This window comes from Microtus pennsylvanicus, chromosome 12 (assembly GCF_037038515.1).
Source record: "Microtus pennsylvanicus isolate mMicPen1 chromosome 12, mMicPen1.hap1, whole genome shotgun sequence".
NCBI lineage: Eukaryota > Metazoa > Chordata > Mammalia > Rodentia > Cricetidae > Microtus > Microtus pennsylvanicus.
Window position 1 is genome coordinate 76,827,906 of NC_134590.1, and position 21,360 is coordinate 76,849,265.

Consider the following 21,360-nt stretch of genomic DNA (forward strand, 5'->3'; position numbering starts at 1 on the left):
CAGTAAAGGTTGGGAAGAAAAGGATTTATTCAGCTTGCAATTCTGTATCATAGTCCTTCATTAAGGAAGTCAGGACAGGAGCAAACAGGACAGGAACACGGAGACAGGAGCTGATGCAAAGGCCAGGGAGGGGTGCTGCTCACTGCCTTGCTCTCCAAGGCTTGCTCCAGCCTGCTTTCTTGTAGAATCCAGGGCCATCAGCACAGGATCCGCATCAGTCGTCATGGGCTAGCCTCTCCCGTCAATCTCTAAGTAAGAAAATACCTTACAGGACTGCCTGTAACCTCATCTTATGGAGGCATTTTCTTAATTGGCCCTCCTCTTAGTCATTTTAGCTCGCGTCAAGTTGACATAAAACTCCCCAGCAGTTGGGAATGGTGGCACGGCCAACACACGTGAAGCGGGTTGTGAATTGAAGGCCATCCATTTTACATGAGACCCGCTCAAAAACAGAAGCAAAATAACGAAAACCGGGCTTGTACTCTGCATATGGCCACGGCCCTATTTAAAAATTTTTGTTTTACTGTATTTCATAAGTATCCCTTAGCCTAGTAGCTGGCAGACAGGCAGCAGACCCTACCTAGTCTAGAGGAAGCCCCTCAAAAATTTGATCTGAGAACTCCGGACCCAGTTTCTGGCAAGGGAAAGATCTGAACAAAGCCATAGAGAACGCTCAACTTGCTTCTAGGGTAGGTGAGGGCAGAAGCCTAATCGACACAAAACGCTAGGGCTTCCTTCCTCACGCTTCTCATCCGGGCGCGAGGTGTGAGCCGCGGTACTGAACTACGCATGCGCGAGCCTCGGAGCGACGCACGCGTGGCAGGCAGGGGCGGGGACATGGCGTCATCAACGTGCGACCTCTTTCCCGGAGCCAGTCGTCCACGGTATTGAGGTATAGTGCAAAGTTGGGTTCGGGTGATGTCGCGCTCCTGTCAGGGCCCCTTTTCCGGCGTCCCGGGATCGCGTCCGTCCTGTGGCCGACTGGGGAGCCAGCGGGGCCTCGGTGCCGCTAGCGTGGTCTCTGCAGTCCCCTGAGCCTGGCAATGGCGCTCTCAGGCTCTGCCTTGCCTCGGCCCCTGGTTTCCCTCCCTACTCTGCCTTTGCCCTTCGCTTGTTTAACGTTGCCTTTCAAGGGTTGAAAAGCGACAAGTGAAAACCCAACGAAATCTGTTTCTGACTGATTTCAAATCTAAATGGAGAAAGGCTGTGATGGAAGGCGAAAAGAGTAATTTTTCCATTCACTCCTTACTATTCTGCCCAAGATCGGAACGCTCGCGTTGGCAGTGTTAGCTCACTTGAGATAAAGGCTTCCTTAATTTTTTTTTTCTACATTTTTTGAGACTGGGTTTCGCTGTGTAGCCCCGGGTGTCTTGGAGTACTATCTGTAGGCCAGGCTGGGCTCGTACTCAGAGGCTCAACCTCCCTCTGTCTCCCAAGTGCTGGGATTAAAGGCGTACACCACCATGCCTTGCCAACATCAACAGTAAAAAGAGTCAGGCCCTATGGAGCCGGAATTACAGGTGGTTGCGAGCTTCCCAATCTGGTTGCTGGGAACCAAATTTGGGTCCTCCGGAAGATAAACTAGTGCTTTTAACTGCTAAACCACCTTTCCAGCCTTGTAATTTATGTACTTTTTATTACTGAACTTTTGGATTGTGTGTGTGTGTTTTCTCATCTGAAAGAATATGTGCACTTGTGTGTATGTGGAAGTCCGAACATGATGGCTTCTTCCATCCTTCAGTTTGTTTATTGAGTGGCACTCCACAATGTTTTTCATTGAACCCGAAACTCACTAACTTCAGCCATTCTAGCTAGGATGCTAAGTGATTCCCCGTTTCTGCCTTCTGAGTGTTGGGCCCCCTCCATACCCGCCCCACATTTATGAGGGTGTAGGAGATCTGAATTCCAGCCCTCAAGCTTGGGGTGGAGGCAGGTGCTTTATCCAGTCAGCAACTTCTCTAACTACTGTGATGTGTTTTCAGAGGTTAATACATCTGAAAAGGAAGCCTTGTATATTCTCAGATTTTACTGAAAATTGCAGGTAACACTAGCAGAATCACTGACCAAGACAGTAGTGTTTATTGAGAACTTATATATGCCGTTCGTCATTATTTTCCAAGGTAATGTTGTATAAAATGTAATTATAAGAATAGAATTATGGTGCCGAACCTGCATATTCTTGTTACAAAAATCCATTAAGTATATGTTGTATTTTCTTTCTGTCCCTAATGTGGTTATTATATGGAACTCTAATTGCTGTAGAGATGGAAACAGCTTCCAAATATACATTACCTCCTGTATCCATGTAGTAACTTCTAGTATTTGTAAGTCCAAACTGTGACGTGATGCTAAGATTCTCCAAACTTGGGCCCCAGTTAACTCTGTGTGTGTGTGTGTGTGTGTGTGTGGGAGGGGGTTGGGTGTGAGTGTAGAAGCTGCATTTTGAGTTTGTATGTGTGGGGTGTAGAAGCTGTACTTTGAGTGTGCCTGTCTGTGGGGTGTACAAGCTGTACTCTGAGATTTCATCTTTTTTGTCCCAGTTGACTATGTGTGGGGTGTAGAAGCTGAACTCCGAATTTTCATCTTTTCTGGGCTCATGATGTGTGCTACGGTGCTCATGACGGTGAGCAGTATCATCTTGGATCCAAGTGACTCTTGTGATCTCGAGGGTAAATTACATAGTGTGTAGTGTACTGTATTAAATAACTTAGTGAGATATTCAACACCTCAGCACTCTGGTTTTGACCAACTTCTTTTTTCTGTCTTCATTTATTCCTTTAGTGATTGGTTCTCATCTTATGACTTTAAATACCATCTGTTCATTCACAATTTTCAATTTTTTATTTAACCAGGGACCACTTCCTTCAATTCTAGACTCCTTATACTTAGCTTCCCCCTCAACCCTTCTATTTGATGACTCAGCAAACATCTGAATATTTTTCTGCTCCCACACTCCTGCCCATCCTGCTTTAGGGCAGATTTTGTGTTTGTTTGCTTGCTTGGCTTTGTTGGTAACAGGACTTGGCTTTGAACTCAGGATCTCTGGCCTCAGATTCCCAAGGCTGGGGTCATGAGTTTGCACCACTGTGTCCGCTCATGTCTTGGTTAGCAGCAGCTCCGCTCTTATGGTTGTTTCACTTTATTCTCACAACCCACAATCAGCCCCTGAGTGGATTCTGCTGCCTTCGCCTACAAAATCCAACCCAAGCTGGACCGCTGTCCTCCACCTTCAGTTCCTTCTGCCTGCTTAGGTTCATAGCTGATGCTGTCATTTCATCCTTCATAATTAGTCCCCTACAGTTCATCCATCCTGTACAGCAGCCAGCGTGGCCCGCCACGCCTGCAGAGGACTTTCATTGCTTTACTTGCTGGTCTCTTCCCCTCTCGCCCTGCCACACCTCCCAGTTAGCTGGATTCTAATACATTTATTAATTTGTTGAGAACTAGTTCTAGCCCTAACCTAATCCTAAACATGCATTCAATATATTTTTGTCATATTCACTGCACTCCTCTCCTAACTCCTCGGACTCCCACCCTGACCCAGTCAGCTGTTTGAAGGGTGCTTTAGCAAGTCCTCTTTCCTGCTACCCACAGCTGATTCTGCTTCCATGATGGGTTTAGCTCCAGAGTTGTAGATGTAGATTTTACTCATGTAGATTAAGGACAGAAGCAGAAGCTTAATGTGGTGTTGGTGTGAGGGAAAGAGAATTAAGGCTGAAGGATGACAGGGCCAGACTTTGACGTTGCTTTCATGTTGTATAAAAGAGTGTTTTGTCCTGAAAGGATAAGGCGCTATTGCAGGGCTCAACGAGCTGAGTGTCAGTACCTAGTTAGGGTATTGCCATGAAGACTCCTCCCCACTGTGTTTGTCTACTTGACTCCACTCTGAAGAGTGTTTGTAGGTGGGTTTGCTTTCCTCGGGTCTTGTTATGCCTGCTAGTTTGCAGTGTCAGGGCACCCTGTATCTCCCCACGCCGTTGTGTTTTTATGTTTCTGTGATTATTGGATTGAGGTGTATCATGTGCAGTAAGCACAGAAGCTCAGGGTCCAGGTTTCTGCTCATCAATGCATTCCAAGCATCAGGGTTGTTTGTTGTCAGTTCTGGATATTTGTGTGGTGAGTGAGCAAGCCCTTGTGGCTGGCGAGTGACTGTTCAGCACATGCTCTTCTTGATATCCCAGTGTGCCCCGCAAGCCGAGGAGACAGTGCACAGTTGGTTCAGGAATGAATGAGGGCATTGATAGTGCTCCCAGCTGGGCTCTGTGTTTGTGTCCTCAGGAAGGCTAGTGCACCTCGAGCTAAGGTTGAGAACTGGCTGGTGGGCACCAAGGGAGGTTAGGTTTGTGGTGGTGTCTCTGAGACAGTTGGTGGAAGGTGTGACCGTTCAGAAAGCTAAGCTAGAAGAGGCAATAAGATTGACAAAGAATATATATATACCTCTATGTTGGCCAGAAAATTCAGCCCCAGGGAAAAGAAGACATTTTGGTTCTTTGAATGTGGTAGTGGAGCTAAAGAGTCATAGGTTTGCCTATAGCTGCTAAGTAGGGGGAATTGATCATCTGTCTGTCATCCTCAGTAAATTTCAAATTGTCAAACACATGAAGCTTTTATTATAGATTTGTTTTAACACATTGCTTAAATCTCCTATAGTCCTAGTTCCGAGAATGTAATAAGGTACGCTGTCTCACTTCCCTGCTTTTCCTTTCCTGGAAGTAGCTACAGTTAACAGTTTATTTTGTATGTTTTAGAGAACTCACATGTATGTATAAGTATGTTAGTTTTCAGTTGCTGCTTGAAAAAGGGATAAATGTAAAGAGAGGAAAGACTTGTTGGGCTTATAGTTTTGGAGGTTCAGTCCATGACTGGTCCTTGCTGCTCTTGTATGTGCCAGGGAGAGGCTGAGAGGGAGGGAAATCCACCCAAGTCCACAGTCTTCTTGAAGACCGCCCCCTCCCCCAGTATGACTAAAAAACTGCCAGCCAGGTCTTAGGGTTTCTTTTTCCTTTCCTTTCCTTTCCTTTCCTTTCCTTTCCTTTCCTTTCCTTTCCTTTCCTTTCCTTTCCTTTCCTTTCCTTTCCTCTCCTCTCCTCTCCTCTCCTCTCCTCTCCTCTCCTCTCCTCTCCTCTCCTCTCCTCTCCTCTCCTCTCCTCCCCTCCCCTCCCCTCCCCTCCCCTCCCCTCCCCTCCCCTCCCCTCCCCTCCTCTCCCCTCCCTTCTCTCTCTCTCTTTCTTTCTAAAATTTATTTATTTATTATGTACACAGTGTTCTGCTTGTATATACGCCTGCAGGCCGGAAGAGGTAACCAGATCTTATTACAGATGGTTGTGAGCCACCATATGGTTGCTGGGAATTGAGCTTAGAACCTCTGGAAGAGCCATCTCTCCAGCCCCCTATTTCTTAGACTTCTTAGGTTTTGCTATCTTCCAAAATTGTCATGAGCTGGGGACTGTTACGGGAGGTCCTCCCACTCCTCCAGCCTATCGCCACTGAGATACCAGCCCCTTGGGGCGTGGTCTCTCTCCCTTTAAAAAAGCGGCCACTTCCCTCTCCTCTCTCTCTTCACTTCCTGCTCCGCCGGTGACTTGACTTCCTTCCTGGTTACGCAGAGGGCTGACAGTGATCTGTAAGTTTTTTCCCCTTTAAATAAATACCACCCTATTAATCATAATTCCAAACTGGTGTGGCATTGTTTGTGACTTACGCCTTCATTTGGCGCCCAACGTTTGGTTTTAGAACCTCTCCCGGCTCGCAGCCGCGAGTTCGGCTTGGCGGCCGGAAGTTCGGCTTGGCGGCCGGAAGTTCGGCTTGGCGGCCGCAAGTTCGGCTTGGCGGGCGCTTGTTCAGCTTGGCGGGAGCCCTTGCTTCCTCAGCCGCTGCCTGTGGATTTAAACTCCACAGGCCCGCGTAGTCTCTGCCCGCCTGGTTTGCTCTTTTCTGAGTGGTTTTTAAATCTCCCTTGCAAGCACAGCTCTTAAGTGGCGCGAACCAGAGCACGCGGTTGCTGAAAGCTGCAACCCCTCAGGGTGACTCTGTCACGTGGAGGCATAAGCGGCTTCCAGGTTGCTCTTCTCTACCCCTGGATTCTGGTTTCTGGTTCCATCTCTGGAATTGATTTAATTACATTTACTTTGTTGAGCAACTTACATTTTCCAGTTTTTAACAAATACTAGGCGGACTCTGAAACAGGACCGTGTTTTCGTCGAGACTTGGCAACAGCGCCACCTGCTGGATAATAGGTAATATGGCAGTTCCCGTTTCTAACGCGAATTTTACTGTTCTGGTTACCAATACAATGGGTTATATCATGCAAGGTTTATATGACTATGGGGATAACTTAATTTACTGGTTACTAGGTTTTAGTATTCTTTTGCATATTTTATCATTTAGGAAGATCATGGCACTCCTAAGAACCATACAATCTTTACTAGAAACTCATGCAGGTCAGGAGATTAAGGATTCAAAAGAGACAATAATAAAAAGACTTGAAATGATTGAAGAAATGATTGGAGCTGGTGAACAGAGTAATAAGGCACAAGGACAGGATACAATGCCAACACCAGCTATTAGAACTGGCTTACCAAAGGTTTTAGCAGCATACCCTATACTTAATTCTGACAAAGCGTCAACTTCTAAAGGCTCAAAGGGAGTCAGAGAAGCTAGATGGACGCCAATAGCAATGAATGATCTAAAAGAAATTAAGCAAGCTATTGTTAATTTTGGCTTGCACTCTGCATACGTAAAGGAAATGATAAGGACTTGGGCTTCTAATGCTAGAGCTACCCCCCATGATTTCCATCAGTTAGTGTCTGCAGTTTTAGATAATGGACCTTCCTTGATGTTTGGAATTTATTTCAGAGAAGAATCCAAACATATGGAACAGCAAGGAAGAGCAAAAGGTATTGAGGTTTCCCAAGACCAAATTCTTGGTGCAGGAGAATATGCTGATCCACAGGTCCAAGCTCTTTATGATGATGAAGTACTGTGTCTATGTCACCAAGCAGCTTTAAATGCTTGGAATAGGATACAAGATCCAGCAAAAAGGGTTGAATCATATACCAGAATTAGGCAGGGACAGAGAGAACCCTTTATTGACTTTTTGCAAAGATTAATTAAGGCTCTGGACATAGGGGTAACAGACCCAGAAGCTAGACGAATACTTCTTGAATCTCTAGCTTTTGAGAATGCAAACATAGAATGCAAAAAGATAATTGGGCCTTTAAAGTCTAGATCAGCACCTATGGATGAATGGATTCAGCATACGATGAATGTTGAGACGTTTAGCTATAACGATGAATCTTGGGTAGGAGAAGCGATTTCCACAGCAATGAGGAGACATCAAACTGCCAGGTGTTTTAATTGTGGTAAATTAGGACATCTGAAAAGGGATTGCAGGCACAGAATTTCTAGGAATATTATCTCCTCTGGGAATGACAAAGATAGGAGACCTAGGCCTTCAGGTATATGTAGGAGATGCGGTAAAGGCCGACATTGGTCCAATGAATGCAGGTCAACAACAGACAAACAAGGCAACCCGATACCGTCGGGAAACTCCTTGAGGGGCCTCTCGCAGGCCCCCAAGCCAACAGTGGCCCAGTCATTCCCAGTCACAGTGGAGAACGTGCCTCACCAAGAAAATTAAAAGCTCCAATTTCTGCTGTAAAAAGTAATACTGGTCTAAATGATGAAATCCATGTGGAGGATGAGTCAAAAAACCCAGTTGGACAGAGTAAACGTATATTTTGGCAGACTTCTATTAATGATCAAAGACCAAAGCTAAGAGTCTGTATAAATGGCACTTTTATTGAAGGCTTATTAGACACAGGTGCGGATGTAAGTATCATTACCCCAGAATCTTGGCATCCGAATTGGCCTCTTAAAGAGGTAGATGTTCAGTTCCTGGGAATTGGAACCCTATCTCGTGTAAAACAAAGCACAAGATGGGTTGAATGCATAGGGCCCGAAGGGCAAATAGGAAGACTAAGGCCATATATAGCCAATATTGCCATAAATTTATGGGGCCGTGACCTGCTACAGCAATGGAATACCCAGATTAACATTCCTGTAGTTCCAGGAACTCATAATTCTGGGAAGGATATGATGAGGTATTATGGAAAAAGGTCACTAGCCATTCAGGCTGTACAAGAACATACAGCAAATACCAAACCTTTAGAGGTACCAACAGCCCTACCTTTAAAATGGCTAACTGAGAAGCCAATATGGATCAAACAGTGGCCTCTAGCTGAAGATAAACTACAGGCATTGGAACAGCTGGTGCAGGAGCAACTAGATGCTCACCACATTGAAGAATCAACCAGCCCTTGGAATTCTCCTGTGTTTGTTGTAAAAAAGAAATCTGGTAAATGGAGAATGGTGACAGATCTAAGAGCTGTCAACAAAGTAATTCAACCTATGGGCTCACTACAATCTGGAATTCCTTTGCCTTCTCTGTTACCAAAAGGATGGCCTCTTATAGTTATTGATTTGAAAGATTGTTTTTTCACTATACCGTTACAAGAAAAGGATAGAGAAAAATTTGCCTTCACAGTGCCTACTTATAATAATTCTCAGCCCAATAGGAGATATCAATGGACTGTCCTCCCACAGGGTATGCTCAATAGTCCTACACTGTGCCAATATTTTGTAAGTAAGCCATTGGAAATAATTCGTAAACAATTCCCCAAGTCCATTATTTATCATTACATGGATGACATCTTGTTATCTGATTCAAATAAAGATACTTTAGAAAGGATGTTTGAAGAAGTAAAGAAAGTCTTGCCTAGGTGGGGATTACAAATTGCCCCTGAAAAGATTCAAAGAGGAAATTCTATTAATTACCTAGGTTACAGAATAGGGTTAGAGAAAATTAAAACGCAAAAGGCACAAATTAGGAGAGACCGGTTAAAGACTCTTAATGACTTCCAAAGATTGTTAGGAGACATTTCCAGTCTACGACCAGCTGTTGGGATAACACCTGATCTAATAGTTCATTTAAACAAAACCTTAGATGGTGATAAAGATTTGAATAGTCCAAGAGAACTGACAGCTGAAGCAGAAAAGGAACTGACAATGATTGAGGAAAAATTACAGGAGGCACATGTGGATAGGGTGAACCCAAATCTTAGCTGCATCCTAGTCATATTGCCTTCCAGAATTTCTCCTACAGGGATTCTAATGCAGAGGGAAGATATTATTTTAGAGTGGATATTTATACCTAATAAACCAAGTAAAAAATTAAAAACTTATGTGGAAAAAGTCTCTGAATTAATTATAAAAGGTAAGCTGAGACTTCGTCAACTAGCAGGTATAGACCCAGCAGAAATTATAGTGCCTTTTACTACTGAAGAAATAAAAAAGTTATGGGAAGACAATGAACCGTGGAAAAGAGCTTGTGCTAATTTTTTGGGAGAAATTAATAGCAACTATCCCAAAAGTGGTAGACTTAACCTCATAAAAAGAACTTCTTGGATTCTTCCTAGAATTGTACGTGATGCTCCAATAACTGGAGCCCGTACGTTCTATACTGATGCAAATAAATCAGGGAAAGCAGGTTACAAGTCAGATGAATTGAGTAAGGTGGAACAAAGCCCTTATAATTCTGTCCAGAAGGCAGAGTTATATGCCATTCTTATGGTGCTAAGGGATTTTAAAGAACCTCTTAATATAGTTACAGATTCACAATATGCAGAAAGAGTTATCTTGCATATTGAAACCGCTGAATTTATACCAGATGACACAGAGTTGACTTCATTGTTTATCCAGGTACAAGACATAATCAGGAACAGGCTTTGTCCGATGTACATAACACACATCCGGTCCCATACAGGTCTGCCTGGTCCTCTAGCCCAAGGCAACGCTGAGATTGATCAATTATTGATTGGAAGTGTGTTGCAGGCCTCAGAATTTCATAAGAAGCATCATGTCAATAGTAAAGGCCTAAAGAAAGAATTTTCCATTACTTGGCAACAAGCTAAGGACATTATAAAGAGATGTCCTACTTGTTCTTTCTATAATCAAACACCGTTGCCTGCAGGGAGTAACCCAAAGGGCACTAAGAGAAATGAAATCTGGCAGATGGATGTGTTCCACTTTATAGAATTTGGTAAATTAAAATATGTACACCACACCATAGACACGTATTCAGGTTTTCAATGGGCTACTGCCCTGAGCTCAGAAAAGGCTGATTCAGTAATCACACATTTATTGGAAGTTATGGCCATCATGGGTATACCTGCGCAAATAAAGACAGATAATGGTCCAGCATATGTATCTAAGAAAATGAAACGCTTTTTTGATTATTATAATATAAAACACATTACAGGTATACCAAATAATCCTACAGGTCAGGCAGTTATAGAAAGATCAAATCGTACTATAAAGGATATGCTGAACAAACAGAAAGGGACCGAAAATACCCCCAGAAATAGATTACATAATGCTTTATTAACCTTGAATTTTCTTAACGCTAATGAGAAAGGAACGACAGCAGCAGAGAGACATTGGATAATGGAAAAGTCTGCTGAACTAAATCAACCGATTTATTTCAAAGATGTGCTGACCTCTCAGTGGAAGCCAGGAGATGTGCTACGTTGGGGAAGGGGTTTTGCTCTTGTTTCCACAGGAGAAGAAAAATTGTGGATACCATCAAAATTAATAAAGTTTCGATTTGAAGAAGAGAAACCTCTTGGAAAGGAGAAATGACAACTCATCCACAATGATTATATTCATACAGGTGGTAAGAAAAACATATAGAATGGGGGCAGGGTTCTGTTCTTATCTCCACAGGAAAACACTCATCTTTGAGAAATTCAAGGGACCCTGGATGTTTGGATACTGACAGATGGAAAAATACCTGCCCGATAGGAAATATCAAGAAAACTGAATGGGTTGTGTAAGTAATATTAAACCATATTTCTAAATTTATAAAGCTGGTTTTGAAGTTGGACTCTGGCTCAGTCCCTCTCCAATTCCAAGCCTGTTAGTAAGAGAAAAACCCAGAGTTTCTGGAGTTTCTGTCTCATGTCAAGAGCCATGATGTGGGACAGAAAGAAATATGAGTTTAGAAAACATCTTTGCTTTTCTTCATATCTATCATACTTTTCATTGAATATATCTATCATGTCTTTCATTGAATATATATATATGTCTATATGATTAATGCTTAAGTTTTTCATAATGAACAATGAGTTTTTCCTGAAGTGACATTTGAAGTTTCCAGGAAGAAGATGGGGCCCCATAACAACAACTCCACCTGGTTGATATGACGTCATGATACTGATAGCGCTACAACAAGACCTGCTTTGGGTACCAGCTGCACAAGACAGTTCCAACTTGGTTAGCTGAAATGGTGCACATCTTATACAACATTTTGGCCAGACCTGCACAAAATACTCAGAGACTATTGGCAATATTAAAAGACTTGATCTTGAAATTTAACCATCATTTTACTTTCACAGGATCCCCCAGAAAGAACGTCGCCCCCATGACAGCTGGAAGTAATTCTAGAGGACGACGTCCCCTCTCCCAGTAAAGTTTGCCCTTGGGTTTAGGGACATCATTTAGGGGTTGATTATAATTAGTATACGATTGAGGGTTGGGGGAGGAATTTTATAAGCTCAGGGATCATTTTGAAAAAAAAAAAAAAAAGAGGGATGATGGGATAATAGATTTGTAATTGTGAGTTACTGTTTTTAGACAAATATATTGGTATAGATTCTTGTATATTGATACAAAGTTAAATTATATTGACTATTGTATGCATGCATGTTTCTACCTTGTTTAAAACATTTTTATGTACTGACATATATTGTATTGTATATATTTACCATATTGCTGTGTACATTTCTACCTCTGATTAAGATACTTATATAATGTTTGTGTATTGATATATATTTACCTACTGCAATGTATATTTGTACATTGTTTATATTTGGAGGTCATTGTCCTCATTTGTTTCACAGTTGTTTATTGTCTTAATCTTTAAGTTAGATAGATATTGAGAATTATATAGACTAATAGTCATCTAAGTTTGTCATTTATAATTAGACTAATCAGGTTCTTTAGATATATAGAGATTATACTCAGTATAGATAGATAGTCTTCAACTTCTTCAAAGAGCTGTAGAAAATGGCCTTTAATCTAACTCAGAGTTTTGTGGTAGTGAGACACAATTGCTCCTGGCAACACCACTCTATTCCCGAGAGAATGTTGAGCACCAAAGACACTCCACCTGGAGCCTTTCCTTTTGGCAGAACTGGCCTTGGGGCAAAGAAATGCCCATACCTCAACCACTGACAAAGATACAGAGCATGCATCAATGGATAAAACAGGGCTGTCTTATCCTGCCAAGACAGGGTAAGATAGTTTTGAAAAGTTGCTTGCCTTTGAAAATGGTGTGTCAGTTATGTTAGGCCTTAGCCAAAGTTGGTTGCTTCAACACTGCTAATGTGACTTTGGGTGATTGCCTAGGTAGCTAGTTGTCTCTGTGATTTGTTGCATGTTTTGGAAGTTGTTTTACTGAACTTCCTAATTAACCAGGTAACATTATTTCCCTTCTCAGATCTTCGATGGGGTTGAAGACTATATAGATGTAGTTACTTTTCTCTCATGACTTGGCCAAGTTATTTATTATACAAGACCTAAGCTAGTTAGAATAGGATATTTGTACTTATTGTATATAATTTCATAGTAGGTTTAGAACTCTCTTATTTAAACAAAAGGGGGAGGTGTTACGGGAGGTCCTCCCACTCCTCCAGCCTATCGCCACTGAGATACCAGCCCCTTGGGGCGTGGTCTCTCTCCCTTTAAAAAAGCGGCCACTTCCCTCTCCTCTCTCTCTTCACTTCCTGCTCCGCCGGTGACTTGACTTCCTTCCTGGTTACGCAGAGGGCTGACAGTGATCTGTAAGTTTTTTCCCCTTTAAATAAATACCACCCTATTAATCATAATTCCAAACTGGTGTGGCATTGTTTGTGACTTACGCCTTCAGGGGACCACAGTCTGACATGGGTCTTTCTGGGATACACACCCAGGCCATAGCAACCAAGTATGTGTCTGCTCATGTTGTTTTCTTAAATAAAGAGAAGGTAATATGAGGGTTGAATATACACGTGGTGCAATAAGGCCCGCATATTCAGTATCATAATGGAACCCATTGTGGACATTAATTTTTTAAGTAAATAAGTGAGGTATATTATTTATGCTGCTTTTCAGTTTTCACCTCCTGACCTACCTTACAAATCTTTCTGAACCACACCTCAGTGCTTTTACTACTGCAGGTGCTTTATCGGATGGTATGTCCTAATTTAATTAATCAGTCTGTATTCGTAGGCACTGTCTTGCGGTTTTGAGAAATATTGCTGCGGATGCATACTAACATGTTTCATGTAAATTAAATGTACATTTCTGAGAAATATGTTTACTGGGTCAATGAACACATGCATACGATTTTGAAATGAAGTATCAAATCCAGAAGATGCTTAATTAAATCAAACGGCTAACGGTGAAAAGGGCCTGTTCGTGGCCACCTTTTGCTTACATTAGGTATTGTTTCACACGTGAAAAATGGCATTTTGTTCTCGTGGTTTCCTTGGCGGAGTCGAGTAGTTTTCTTTGTAGTCGTCTGGATTCTTTTGTGAGCCGCTCGCCTCTTTGTCTACTTTCTGTGGAGTTGTGTGTAGTTTCCGCCTGTTTGTTAAATGCATTCGCAGAGGCTCTTCCTGTTGTGCCACAGGTTCATTTCCTTAGTATTTTGTTTGGATTTAACCTGATCTATGTGTTTTCACATGGACACATTGTAAAGAATCAGATAAACATAGAGGGATATTTTTGAGCTTGGGGGGTAACTTAGAGGTAGGTTGTGTACTTAGCGCTCTTGAGGCTTTGGTTCAGTTCCCAGGCAGCTGGCCTGCCCTGCCCACTGAAATGACAATGTCTTGAAGACTTGTGTACCATGATCCAGTGATCTGAAATGTCAGCCTCTATTGCCAGCGGTAGAGTTACGAGCGTGGTTGAGCAGCTGTGCAGGTCCGATGAGCACCTCCTTCCTCTCCCCTCCCTGTAGTGCTGTGTGAATGTTCTAGGCTGCACCTCTTCATCCTGCAGTGCAGGACCTGAGTCATAACTGCTCTCCAACTTCATTGTATAATCTACATAAATCCTTGTTTTGCACTTTGGTTTACTTTATGAAGGCTATTTTTTCAAGGTCATGGTTTTTATCACTGTGTACTTCAGTATGTATCCTTAGATGGCAGACATTATATATCTATAATAGTGTTTTCATATATAACAAAATTATTCATAATTTTGATAATGACCTTTACAGATCATGAGATCAACTAGGTTATTTTATGAATGAAAACTTTGAAGTCCAGAGAGATTTAGTGATTTTTTTCCCAAGGTAATAGAGTGTTCAAGCAGGTGCACTGAAAGCTCAAGTGTCTGTTTCCACAATTGTTGTTAAGATGCTTAAGGACTAGAAATACACATATGAACTTGAACTTGAAAGGTAATTTTTGTGATAGTTGATAAAGATTTTTCATATCTAGGATTTGATTTGTTTTTTAAGTTTAATACAATGAACTGTCAGAATGATCCTAAGCTTTCAAAAGCTAAATAAAACATAAAATTTTCAAACTCACTTCGTTTCTTCAGCACATGTTAGAATTTTTTTTTTTAAATCAGACTTTCAGTTTAAAAAAAAATGCTTTTTTAAAATGTAGTTTTTCCTCATTTTTTTTTTTCTGAGATGGCGTCTTACGTTGCAGACACTGGCCTTGAACTTACCTAAAGCTGAGGGCAACCTGTATTTTGTTCCACTTCCCAGTGCCTGTGCCACTAAATCTGGGTGAACATGGGTTTTGCCTATTGATATGTGGTGTTAGAGTCATGTTTTCTGAGCTTTGAAGGCATCCAAGGCTTGGTGTGTGGCCTGGGCGGGCTTTTTCCTCTTTCCCAGAAAGGAGGTGTGCTTAGGAGGAGATGGTGGAAGAGATGCCTGAAGCTGCTGTCCTAGACTTGCGTGCTCAGATTCTCCTACCACCCTTACTCAAAAGTAAAAGTGCTTTTTATTTTCTTTCTAAAGCCCTGTCTCCAATATGAATTCTGAGATTTCTTTTCGCAGTTGGTGGAAATGGCAGGTGAAGAAATGAATGAGGACTATCCCGTGGAGATCCATGAGTCCCTGTCGGCCCTGGAGAGCTCCCTGGGTGCTGTGGACGACATGCTGAAGACCATGATGTCCGTCTCTAGGAACGAGTTGTTGCAGAAGGTATTCTTTCTTTATTTTTGAGACAGGATCTCTCTGTGTAGCCCTGGCTGTCCTGGAACTCACTCTGTAGACCAGGCTGGCCTTGAACTCACAGAGATCCTCCTGATTCTGCCTCCTGAGTGCTGGGATTAAAGGTGTGCACTTCCACAGCCTGGTAGCAGAAGGTATTTTAAAATCTGTTTCCTGAAGATGAATTTTGTAAGACTGAAACGTGGAAGAAGCAGTTGATTGACACTGTCCATATCTCTCTACTAGAGTTTCAGATATAGATATGTTGGTATATTTAGCCATAAGATCCTATAAAACTTTTCATTGGGAACTTTTTTGAAAAGCAAGGACATTCGTAGCCTTCTTTTTGACAGAATCTGTCTTTGACCTTTTAAGTCTTGTAATGATATTATCAGAGTTTCTGGAAACTCTGCAGTACAAAAACAGTAATTAAATTTCTCCTGTCTTTGGTATTGCCTAAGCATTTTGTTCTCCTTTCTATATGTAACTGAACCATGTACAATGCTTATGTTGACATAAAAGCCCAGATTATAACTCTGAAATTAATATAATTTAGAAGAATTTTTCTCAGAGTGTAAAAATTCCTTGTTTAATCAAAAATGATACCTTGAAGTGAAAATTTTTAGCAAAACAACAACAAAAACACTGGTTATATTTGGGCATATGTATGTATACATGTAAGTTTATAATAGCAGCCATGAATATGAAGGAGAGCAGTGAGGGTATGGAGCAGGGGTGTGTGGAGCAGGAGGGTATAGAGCAGGAGGGTATGGAGCAGGAGGGTATAGAGCAGGACGGTATAGAACAGGGGGGTATAGAGCAGGAGGGTATAGAGCAGGAGGGTATGGAGCAGGAGGGTATGGAGCAGGAGGGTATAGAGCAGGGGGTATGGAGCAGGGGGTATAGAGCAGGAGGGTATGGAGCAGGGGGTATGGAGCAGGGGGGTATAGAGCAGGAGGGTATGGAGCAGGAGGGTATGGAGCAGGAGGGTATAGAGCAGGAGGGTATGGAGCAGGGGGTATAGAGCAGGGGGGTATGGAGCAGGGGGGGTATGGAGCAGGAGGGTATGGAGCAGGGGGTATAGAGCAGGGGGTATAGAGCAGGAGGGTATAGAGCAGGGGGGTATGGAGCAGGAGGGTATAGAGCAGGAGGGTATAGAGCAGGAGGGTATGGAGCAGGGGGTATAGAGCAGGGGGGTATAGAGCAGGAGGGTATGGAGCAGGAGGGTATGGAGCAGGGGGGTATGGAGCAGGGGGGTATGGAGCAGGGGGTATGGAGCAGGGGGTATAGAGCAGGGGGTATAGAGCAGGAGGGTATGGAGCAGGAGGGTATGGAGCAGGAGGGTATAGAGCAGGGGGTATAGAGCAGGAGGGTATAGAGCAGGGGGTATGGAGCAGGGGGGTATGGAGCAGGAGGGTATGGAGCAGGAGGGTATGGAACAGGAGGGTATGGAGCAGGGAGGGTATGGAGCAGGGAGGGTATGGAGCAGGGGGTATGTAGCAGGAGGGTATGGAGCAGGAGGGTATGGAGCAGGGAGGGTATAGAGCAGGAGGGTATGGGTACTAGATCATTGTATTACTGGATTTTAGGAAGTGAGAAAACGTGCCTTTGATGCTGTGTGGTTGGGAAAAGTTTGAAGTGTTATCTGTTGATGTGCATCTCTCATTCTTCTGCTCTTTCTCTTTTACTAGTTGGACCCACTTGAGCAAGCCAAGGTGGATTTAGTTTCTGCATACACATTAAATTCAATGTTTTGGGGTACGTATTTTACTTTGTAGTTTATTAGGAAGTATATTACTGTGTAAAGGTGGTTTGCTTTTAAGAGCTAGCAGTCAGCATAGAATTATTTTTTATAGTAATTTTATTATTCAAATGTTTTTTATTTTATGTCAATACAGGATGCCTGTGATCCACACACAAACTTAATATTTCATAGAGATTAAATAATTTGAAATTGAATTAACTGTGCAACCTTCCTTCCACGAATAACTAGGGGTTCTTTTATTATAACACTTAATATTATATATACTACTTTATTTAATGCTGTCTTTCTCTTACAGTTTATTTGGCAACTCAAGGAGTTAATCCTAAGGAGCATCCGGTGAAGCAAGAATTGGTAAGACGTCTTTGATTTATCCCTATTTATAGGTCTCCTCTATAACTCTGGAATTCCAGACTTATAGCTGTTATCACGCTGATTAGGGGGATCAGAATTAGGGCAGAATGGCATAATTCCAGTAATTATTTATAACTTTCATATTATTTTTCCTATAAATTGTTAAGATTTTATTCATCTCCGGGGCTACTTAAGAAAAAAAAAAAAACTCTTAGACAATTCTTAAAAGTGTATTCCAGTTGATTTACTAGCAAAGACGGGGAAATTTCTCTCCTACCTTTTCAGTTCCTCCATTAACTCATTTTCTCAGCAGTAAAGAATTCAGTTCAGCAACAAAGCTAAAAGCTTTTTTGGCACCAGCAGTATGTCTACTGTCCAGTAATTCTGCATCAGTGACATATTTACAACCTGCAATAAATCTTCTAGGTTGTCTCTGTATTCCATTTAGATGTATAAGTACACTAAATAAGATCTAATATCTTGGAGTTTTTGCTGACTTCAAATATTAAGTCAAATCATCCAATTCAAAGGAGAAAAATAGAAATCAAACATAGTTACCTTACTGACTTGGCTTCATGAATAAGAATTTTAATGAATTTATTCTTTGTGTACATAAAATGTAATGTACATATATATGCAAAACACACTTGACATTGTATCCCATTTTCAAGTCTTCTAGTAGCCAGTAAAGTGTGTTATTTACATCTTAGTAAAGCATATAGGTAATATACTTAAAAATAAAATGAGTAATTCAGGCCTCTTATCTTCATTTAAAAAAGTGTATAGATCAGGATATTTTCTTCTTTTAAAGTTCTTGAGGGAAAAATAAATTTATACTTAAATAGCGGTTGTGAAACAATTTTAAGAGAAAGGCATAAAGGAATATGTATAGATTTTATTTGATTTATGATATTGGCTTTAAGAAGTACAGGTTATCTTTCTAGCTTTCTAATGGTGTCCTTTTATGAAATTATTTTTAACCCAAAGTTATTTCCAGTACTCAATATTGTGTTTGTAAAAGGATAAGACCATTTGTCTTCATTCTCCTTCAGAATCTATTTCATGGAGAGCATATTAATTTTCTGGATAAGGATTGGCAAATAAAAAGCCTTCTTAAGTCTATTACCCTTTCCTGACCTTGAAACAGACATTGCTAATTGATCCCAGAGTTAGAGGAAATCTATTTGCTATTTGTCATATGCATCACAAGTGGGAAACAGTCGCCTTCTTCATCCAGTAATGTTTGAGTGCCTACTACGAGCCTGGCATCATTTTCAAGCGAGATGATGTCTTGGAGAAAAAGCTGAGGAGTGTGGCAGGTGCCACACCCACAGTGTGACCATAATAAGATGAACACCATACATACTGACTGTGCAGGATGCTCAGGGGTATTTTATGGGGAAAAGGAAAAAGCAGAGCAGGTGTAGCAAATTGGGGTACCTGGTAAAGTGCCAGTGTTAAATGGAGGAGCTCCCCGACAAGACTGATGGTGAGGCCGACTAGAAGAGACTGGATGAAGAGGGCGCAGGTCCCAGGGCAGGTCTAGGGTGGGTGTGCTGCTTTCTAAGGGCTGCAGCTTTGACACCGAAGAAGGAGGCAGTAGAGGATTTTGAACAGTTACTCAGTTTTGGTAATGAAATACTTGTAAGGTTCTGTATTTTACTGTGTATGTTCATATATCTCTTTTATTTCAGTGAAACTTGAACAGTGATCAGTCACTTACTGTATTGTATGGTTTCATCAACTTTAATTCATCATTTGAAGTATAAGATTTATTTATTCTGAGTAATATTCTTAAGAGATTTAAAGTAGTCCAGAAACCTGTTATGTTCCTTACCTTTAAAGTTTGTGTATTTTATTAGAAAATTTCCCATGCTTACCAGTCAAAATTACGAAATTGAATAAAAGAGCTCCTATTTCATTCTTTCTATTTTAATTGTGACACTAGGCAGTAACATAAAATAGATATAAATACTGCCCCACCTATTTTCTGTTTAGAAATGGTGGGAGAATTAATTGGTTGGTGTAAGAATTTAGGTTAATGTGAATTAACACAGTAGAGCTGCGTGTCGGCCAGTCGTTGTTTATTGTGATACCCTGGCATGTGCCTTTCCCTGGAAGAGTTCAGAACTCTTCTAAAATGGTTGGTTCTTGGTTGTTGCTGTTTTTAGACAGTCTGGTGTAGAGCCAAGATGCCCTCAAACTGACTGACCTTCAAGTCTTGATCCTCCTGCCTTTGCTTTTCAAGAGGTGGGTGCATCCCCATGTCCACTGAAGGGAGTTTAAAGTATGCCTTCCCTACATTGTCCAAGAACGCAGGGGGCATGCTTAGCCTGTTTGCACTCACTAGTCCCGTGGACTTAATTGTCAATAAATACTCACTGTTGGTTTTCACTGAGCAAGAGTATAATAAAACCTAAATATAGTGAACAGCTCAGGAAATCATTGCCTTTTATTTTCTTTCTTTTTATCTTTAAGGAAAGAATCAGAGTCTACATGAACAGAGTCAAGGAAATAACAGACAAGAAAAAGGCTGCCAAGCTGGACAGGGGTGCTGCCTCAAGATTTGTCAAAAATGCACTCTGGGAACCGAAACAGAAGAATACACCAAACGTTGCTAATAAAGGGAAAAGTAAACATTGACTTTCTGGTTTTGATGTACATATTTTCAAAAAGTACATCGTTTTTATCAGCTTACGAAATAGGTAGTTATGTGGCAATGTGAGGTTTAAATGGATTCCTTTTTGAATTCATATGTAAATTTACACATTAAATTTGTGATACTGAATTTTTTTTTTGCTGGGAAAAATTAAGTTGTCTTTATTGATTTTCATATGAAGTATCATGATGTTTTTAATATTGTAAGATATTCTATAAGCAATTGTGAAATCCAAATGTTCTTTGTAAACATTTGTGGTGTTTTAAATGAATAATGATATTATGAAGTGTGCTGTCTCTAGACTGGAGATCTAAGGACATCTGTTTTCACTAATGGTGATAAATACAGTGACTTAAATACCCACGCTGTTTTCTGTGTAGTTAGTTCAACATGTTTCTGTGTTTTTTTTTTGCAGTAATTGCTTTCTTGATATTCAAAGTACAAAATTGAAACCTTAAGGCTGTACTTTAACTCTTCATGTTCCATTTAAAATAAAATATTCTCATTACCACTGATGGAAAATAAGATTGTGTGTCCTGGCTGGCTTTGGCTTGATTCCCTCCTAACAAAGGTTGTTGCTATGTAGCTCCCTCGCTTCTTGCTATGCACAGAGAAAGGGAGCATGGAAGGTAGGCGTGAGAAGCTGGATCCAGTAGGCTGATTTGTGAGTCATGTCTTAGCTTTCTTTTAGACGTTTTCTGACTCTTGTTTCCTAGGCTACATTTACTAAGGAATTGTTTGAACCAAATTTCTTTATTAAATACTGCCTGTTCGGCACAGGAGGAATCACCTTGTATTTACATTCTGATTTATTTTTCCAGAGTATTTGTGAGAGAGTTCTGCATCTTAAACTGTTTTAGTGACTGAGCCCCGATAGCCTTGCTGCCCTCACCCCACATCATCATGTGTAGGGATGCCAAGTATAGCCAAGTTCTTTAATTTTTGAGAATAAGAGTTGTTGAAATTGTGTTTAGTTTTCCACAACAACTTTGAATATATAAATATCTTGATTCATAGTATATTATAACGGGCTTCGGAAGGCATGTTAAAATGTGTGATACGTGGAGAGTAATTCCCGTATGGATGCAGAAGGCCTCTTAGCTCTGGTACCAGATACTTAGGCACGCTTAGGCACGTTTGTACTTATTTCACTCTTTGCCATTTAATGCTGTCAAATTTCTAGCTAGTTTTCAAGTCACTTCCTTAGAGAAATAATTATAGAATACATTCTTAATGTTCATTGTAGAGAAACTTTTTCAATTTAATAAAGAAAAAATTTTAATGAAAATTGTCACATGATTGCAGAAAATC

The 21,360-nt window shown here is 41.2% G+C and overlaps 1 protein-coding gene across 2 annotated transcripts; it reads left to right on the plus strand.

Moving 5' to 3' along the window:
* Window positions 1–805: 805 nt before the first annotated feature.
* C1d (C1D nuclear receptor corepressor) lies at window positions 806–20,574 on the plus strand. 2 transcript variants are annotated; one of them, XM_075944399.1, is made up of 5 exons: window positions 806–892; window positions 15,119–15,265; window positions 16,966–17,032; window positions 17,335–17,390; window positions 19,869–20,574. In XM_075944399.1, exons 2-5 carry the CDS (start codon window positions 15,128–15,130, stop codon window positions 20,031–20,033), a joined length of 426 nt encoding a protein of 141 aa, XP_075800514.1. In that variant the 5' UTR covers window positions 806–892; window positions 15,119–15,127; the 3' UTR covers window positions 20,034–20,574. The 2 variants fall into 2 exon arrangements, with proteins under 2 accessions (XP_075800514.1, XP_075800516.1); XM_075944401.1 differs by lacking the exon at window positions 806–892 and adding an exon at window positions 2,541–2,669.
* Window positions 20,575–21,360: the final 786 nt, after the last annotated feature.

Bases quoted from the DNA above. Each gene is read 5' to 3' on its own strand.
- C1d (XM_075944399.1), top strand. From the start codon at position 15,128: ATGGCAGGTGAAGAAATGAATGAGGACTATCCCGTGGAGATCCATGAG. The intron at 17,033-17,334 runs GTACGTATTTTA...TTTCTCTTACAG, and splicing joins ATTAAATTCAATGTTTTGGG to TTTATTTGGCAACTCAAGGA. The intron at 17,391-19,868 runs GTAAGACGTCTT...TTTATCTTTAAG, and splicing joins ATCCGGTGAAGCAAGAATTG to GAAAGAATCAGAGTCTACAT.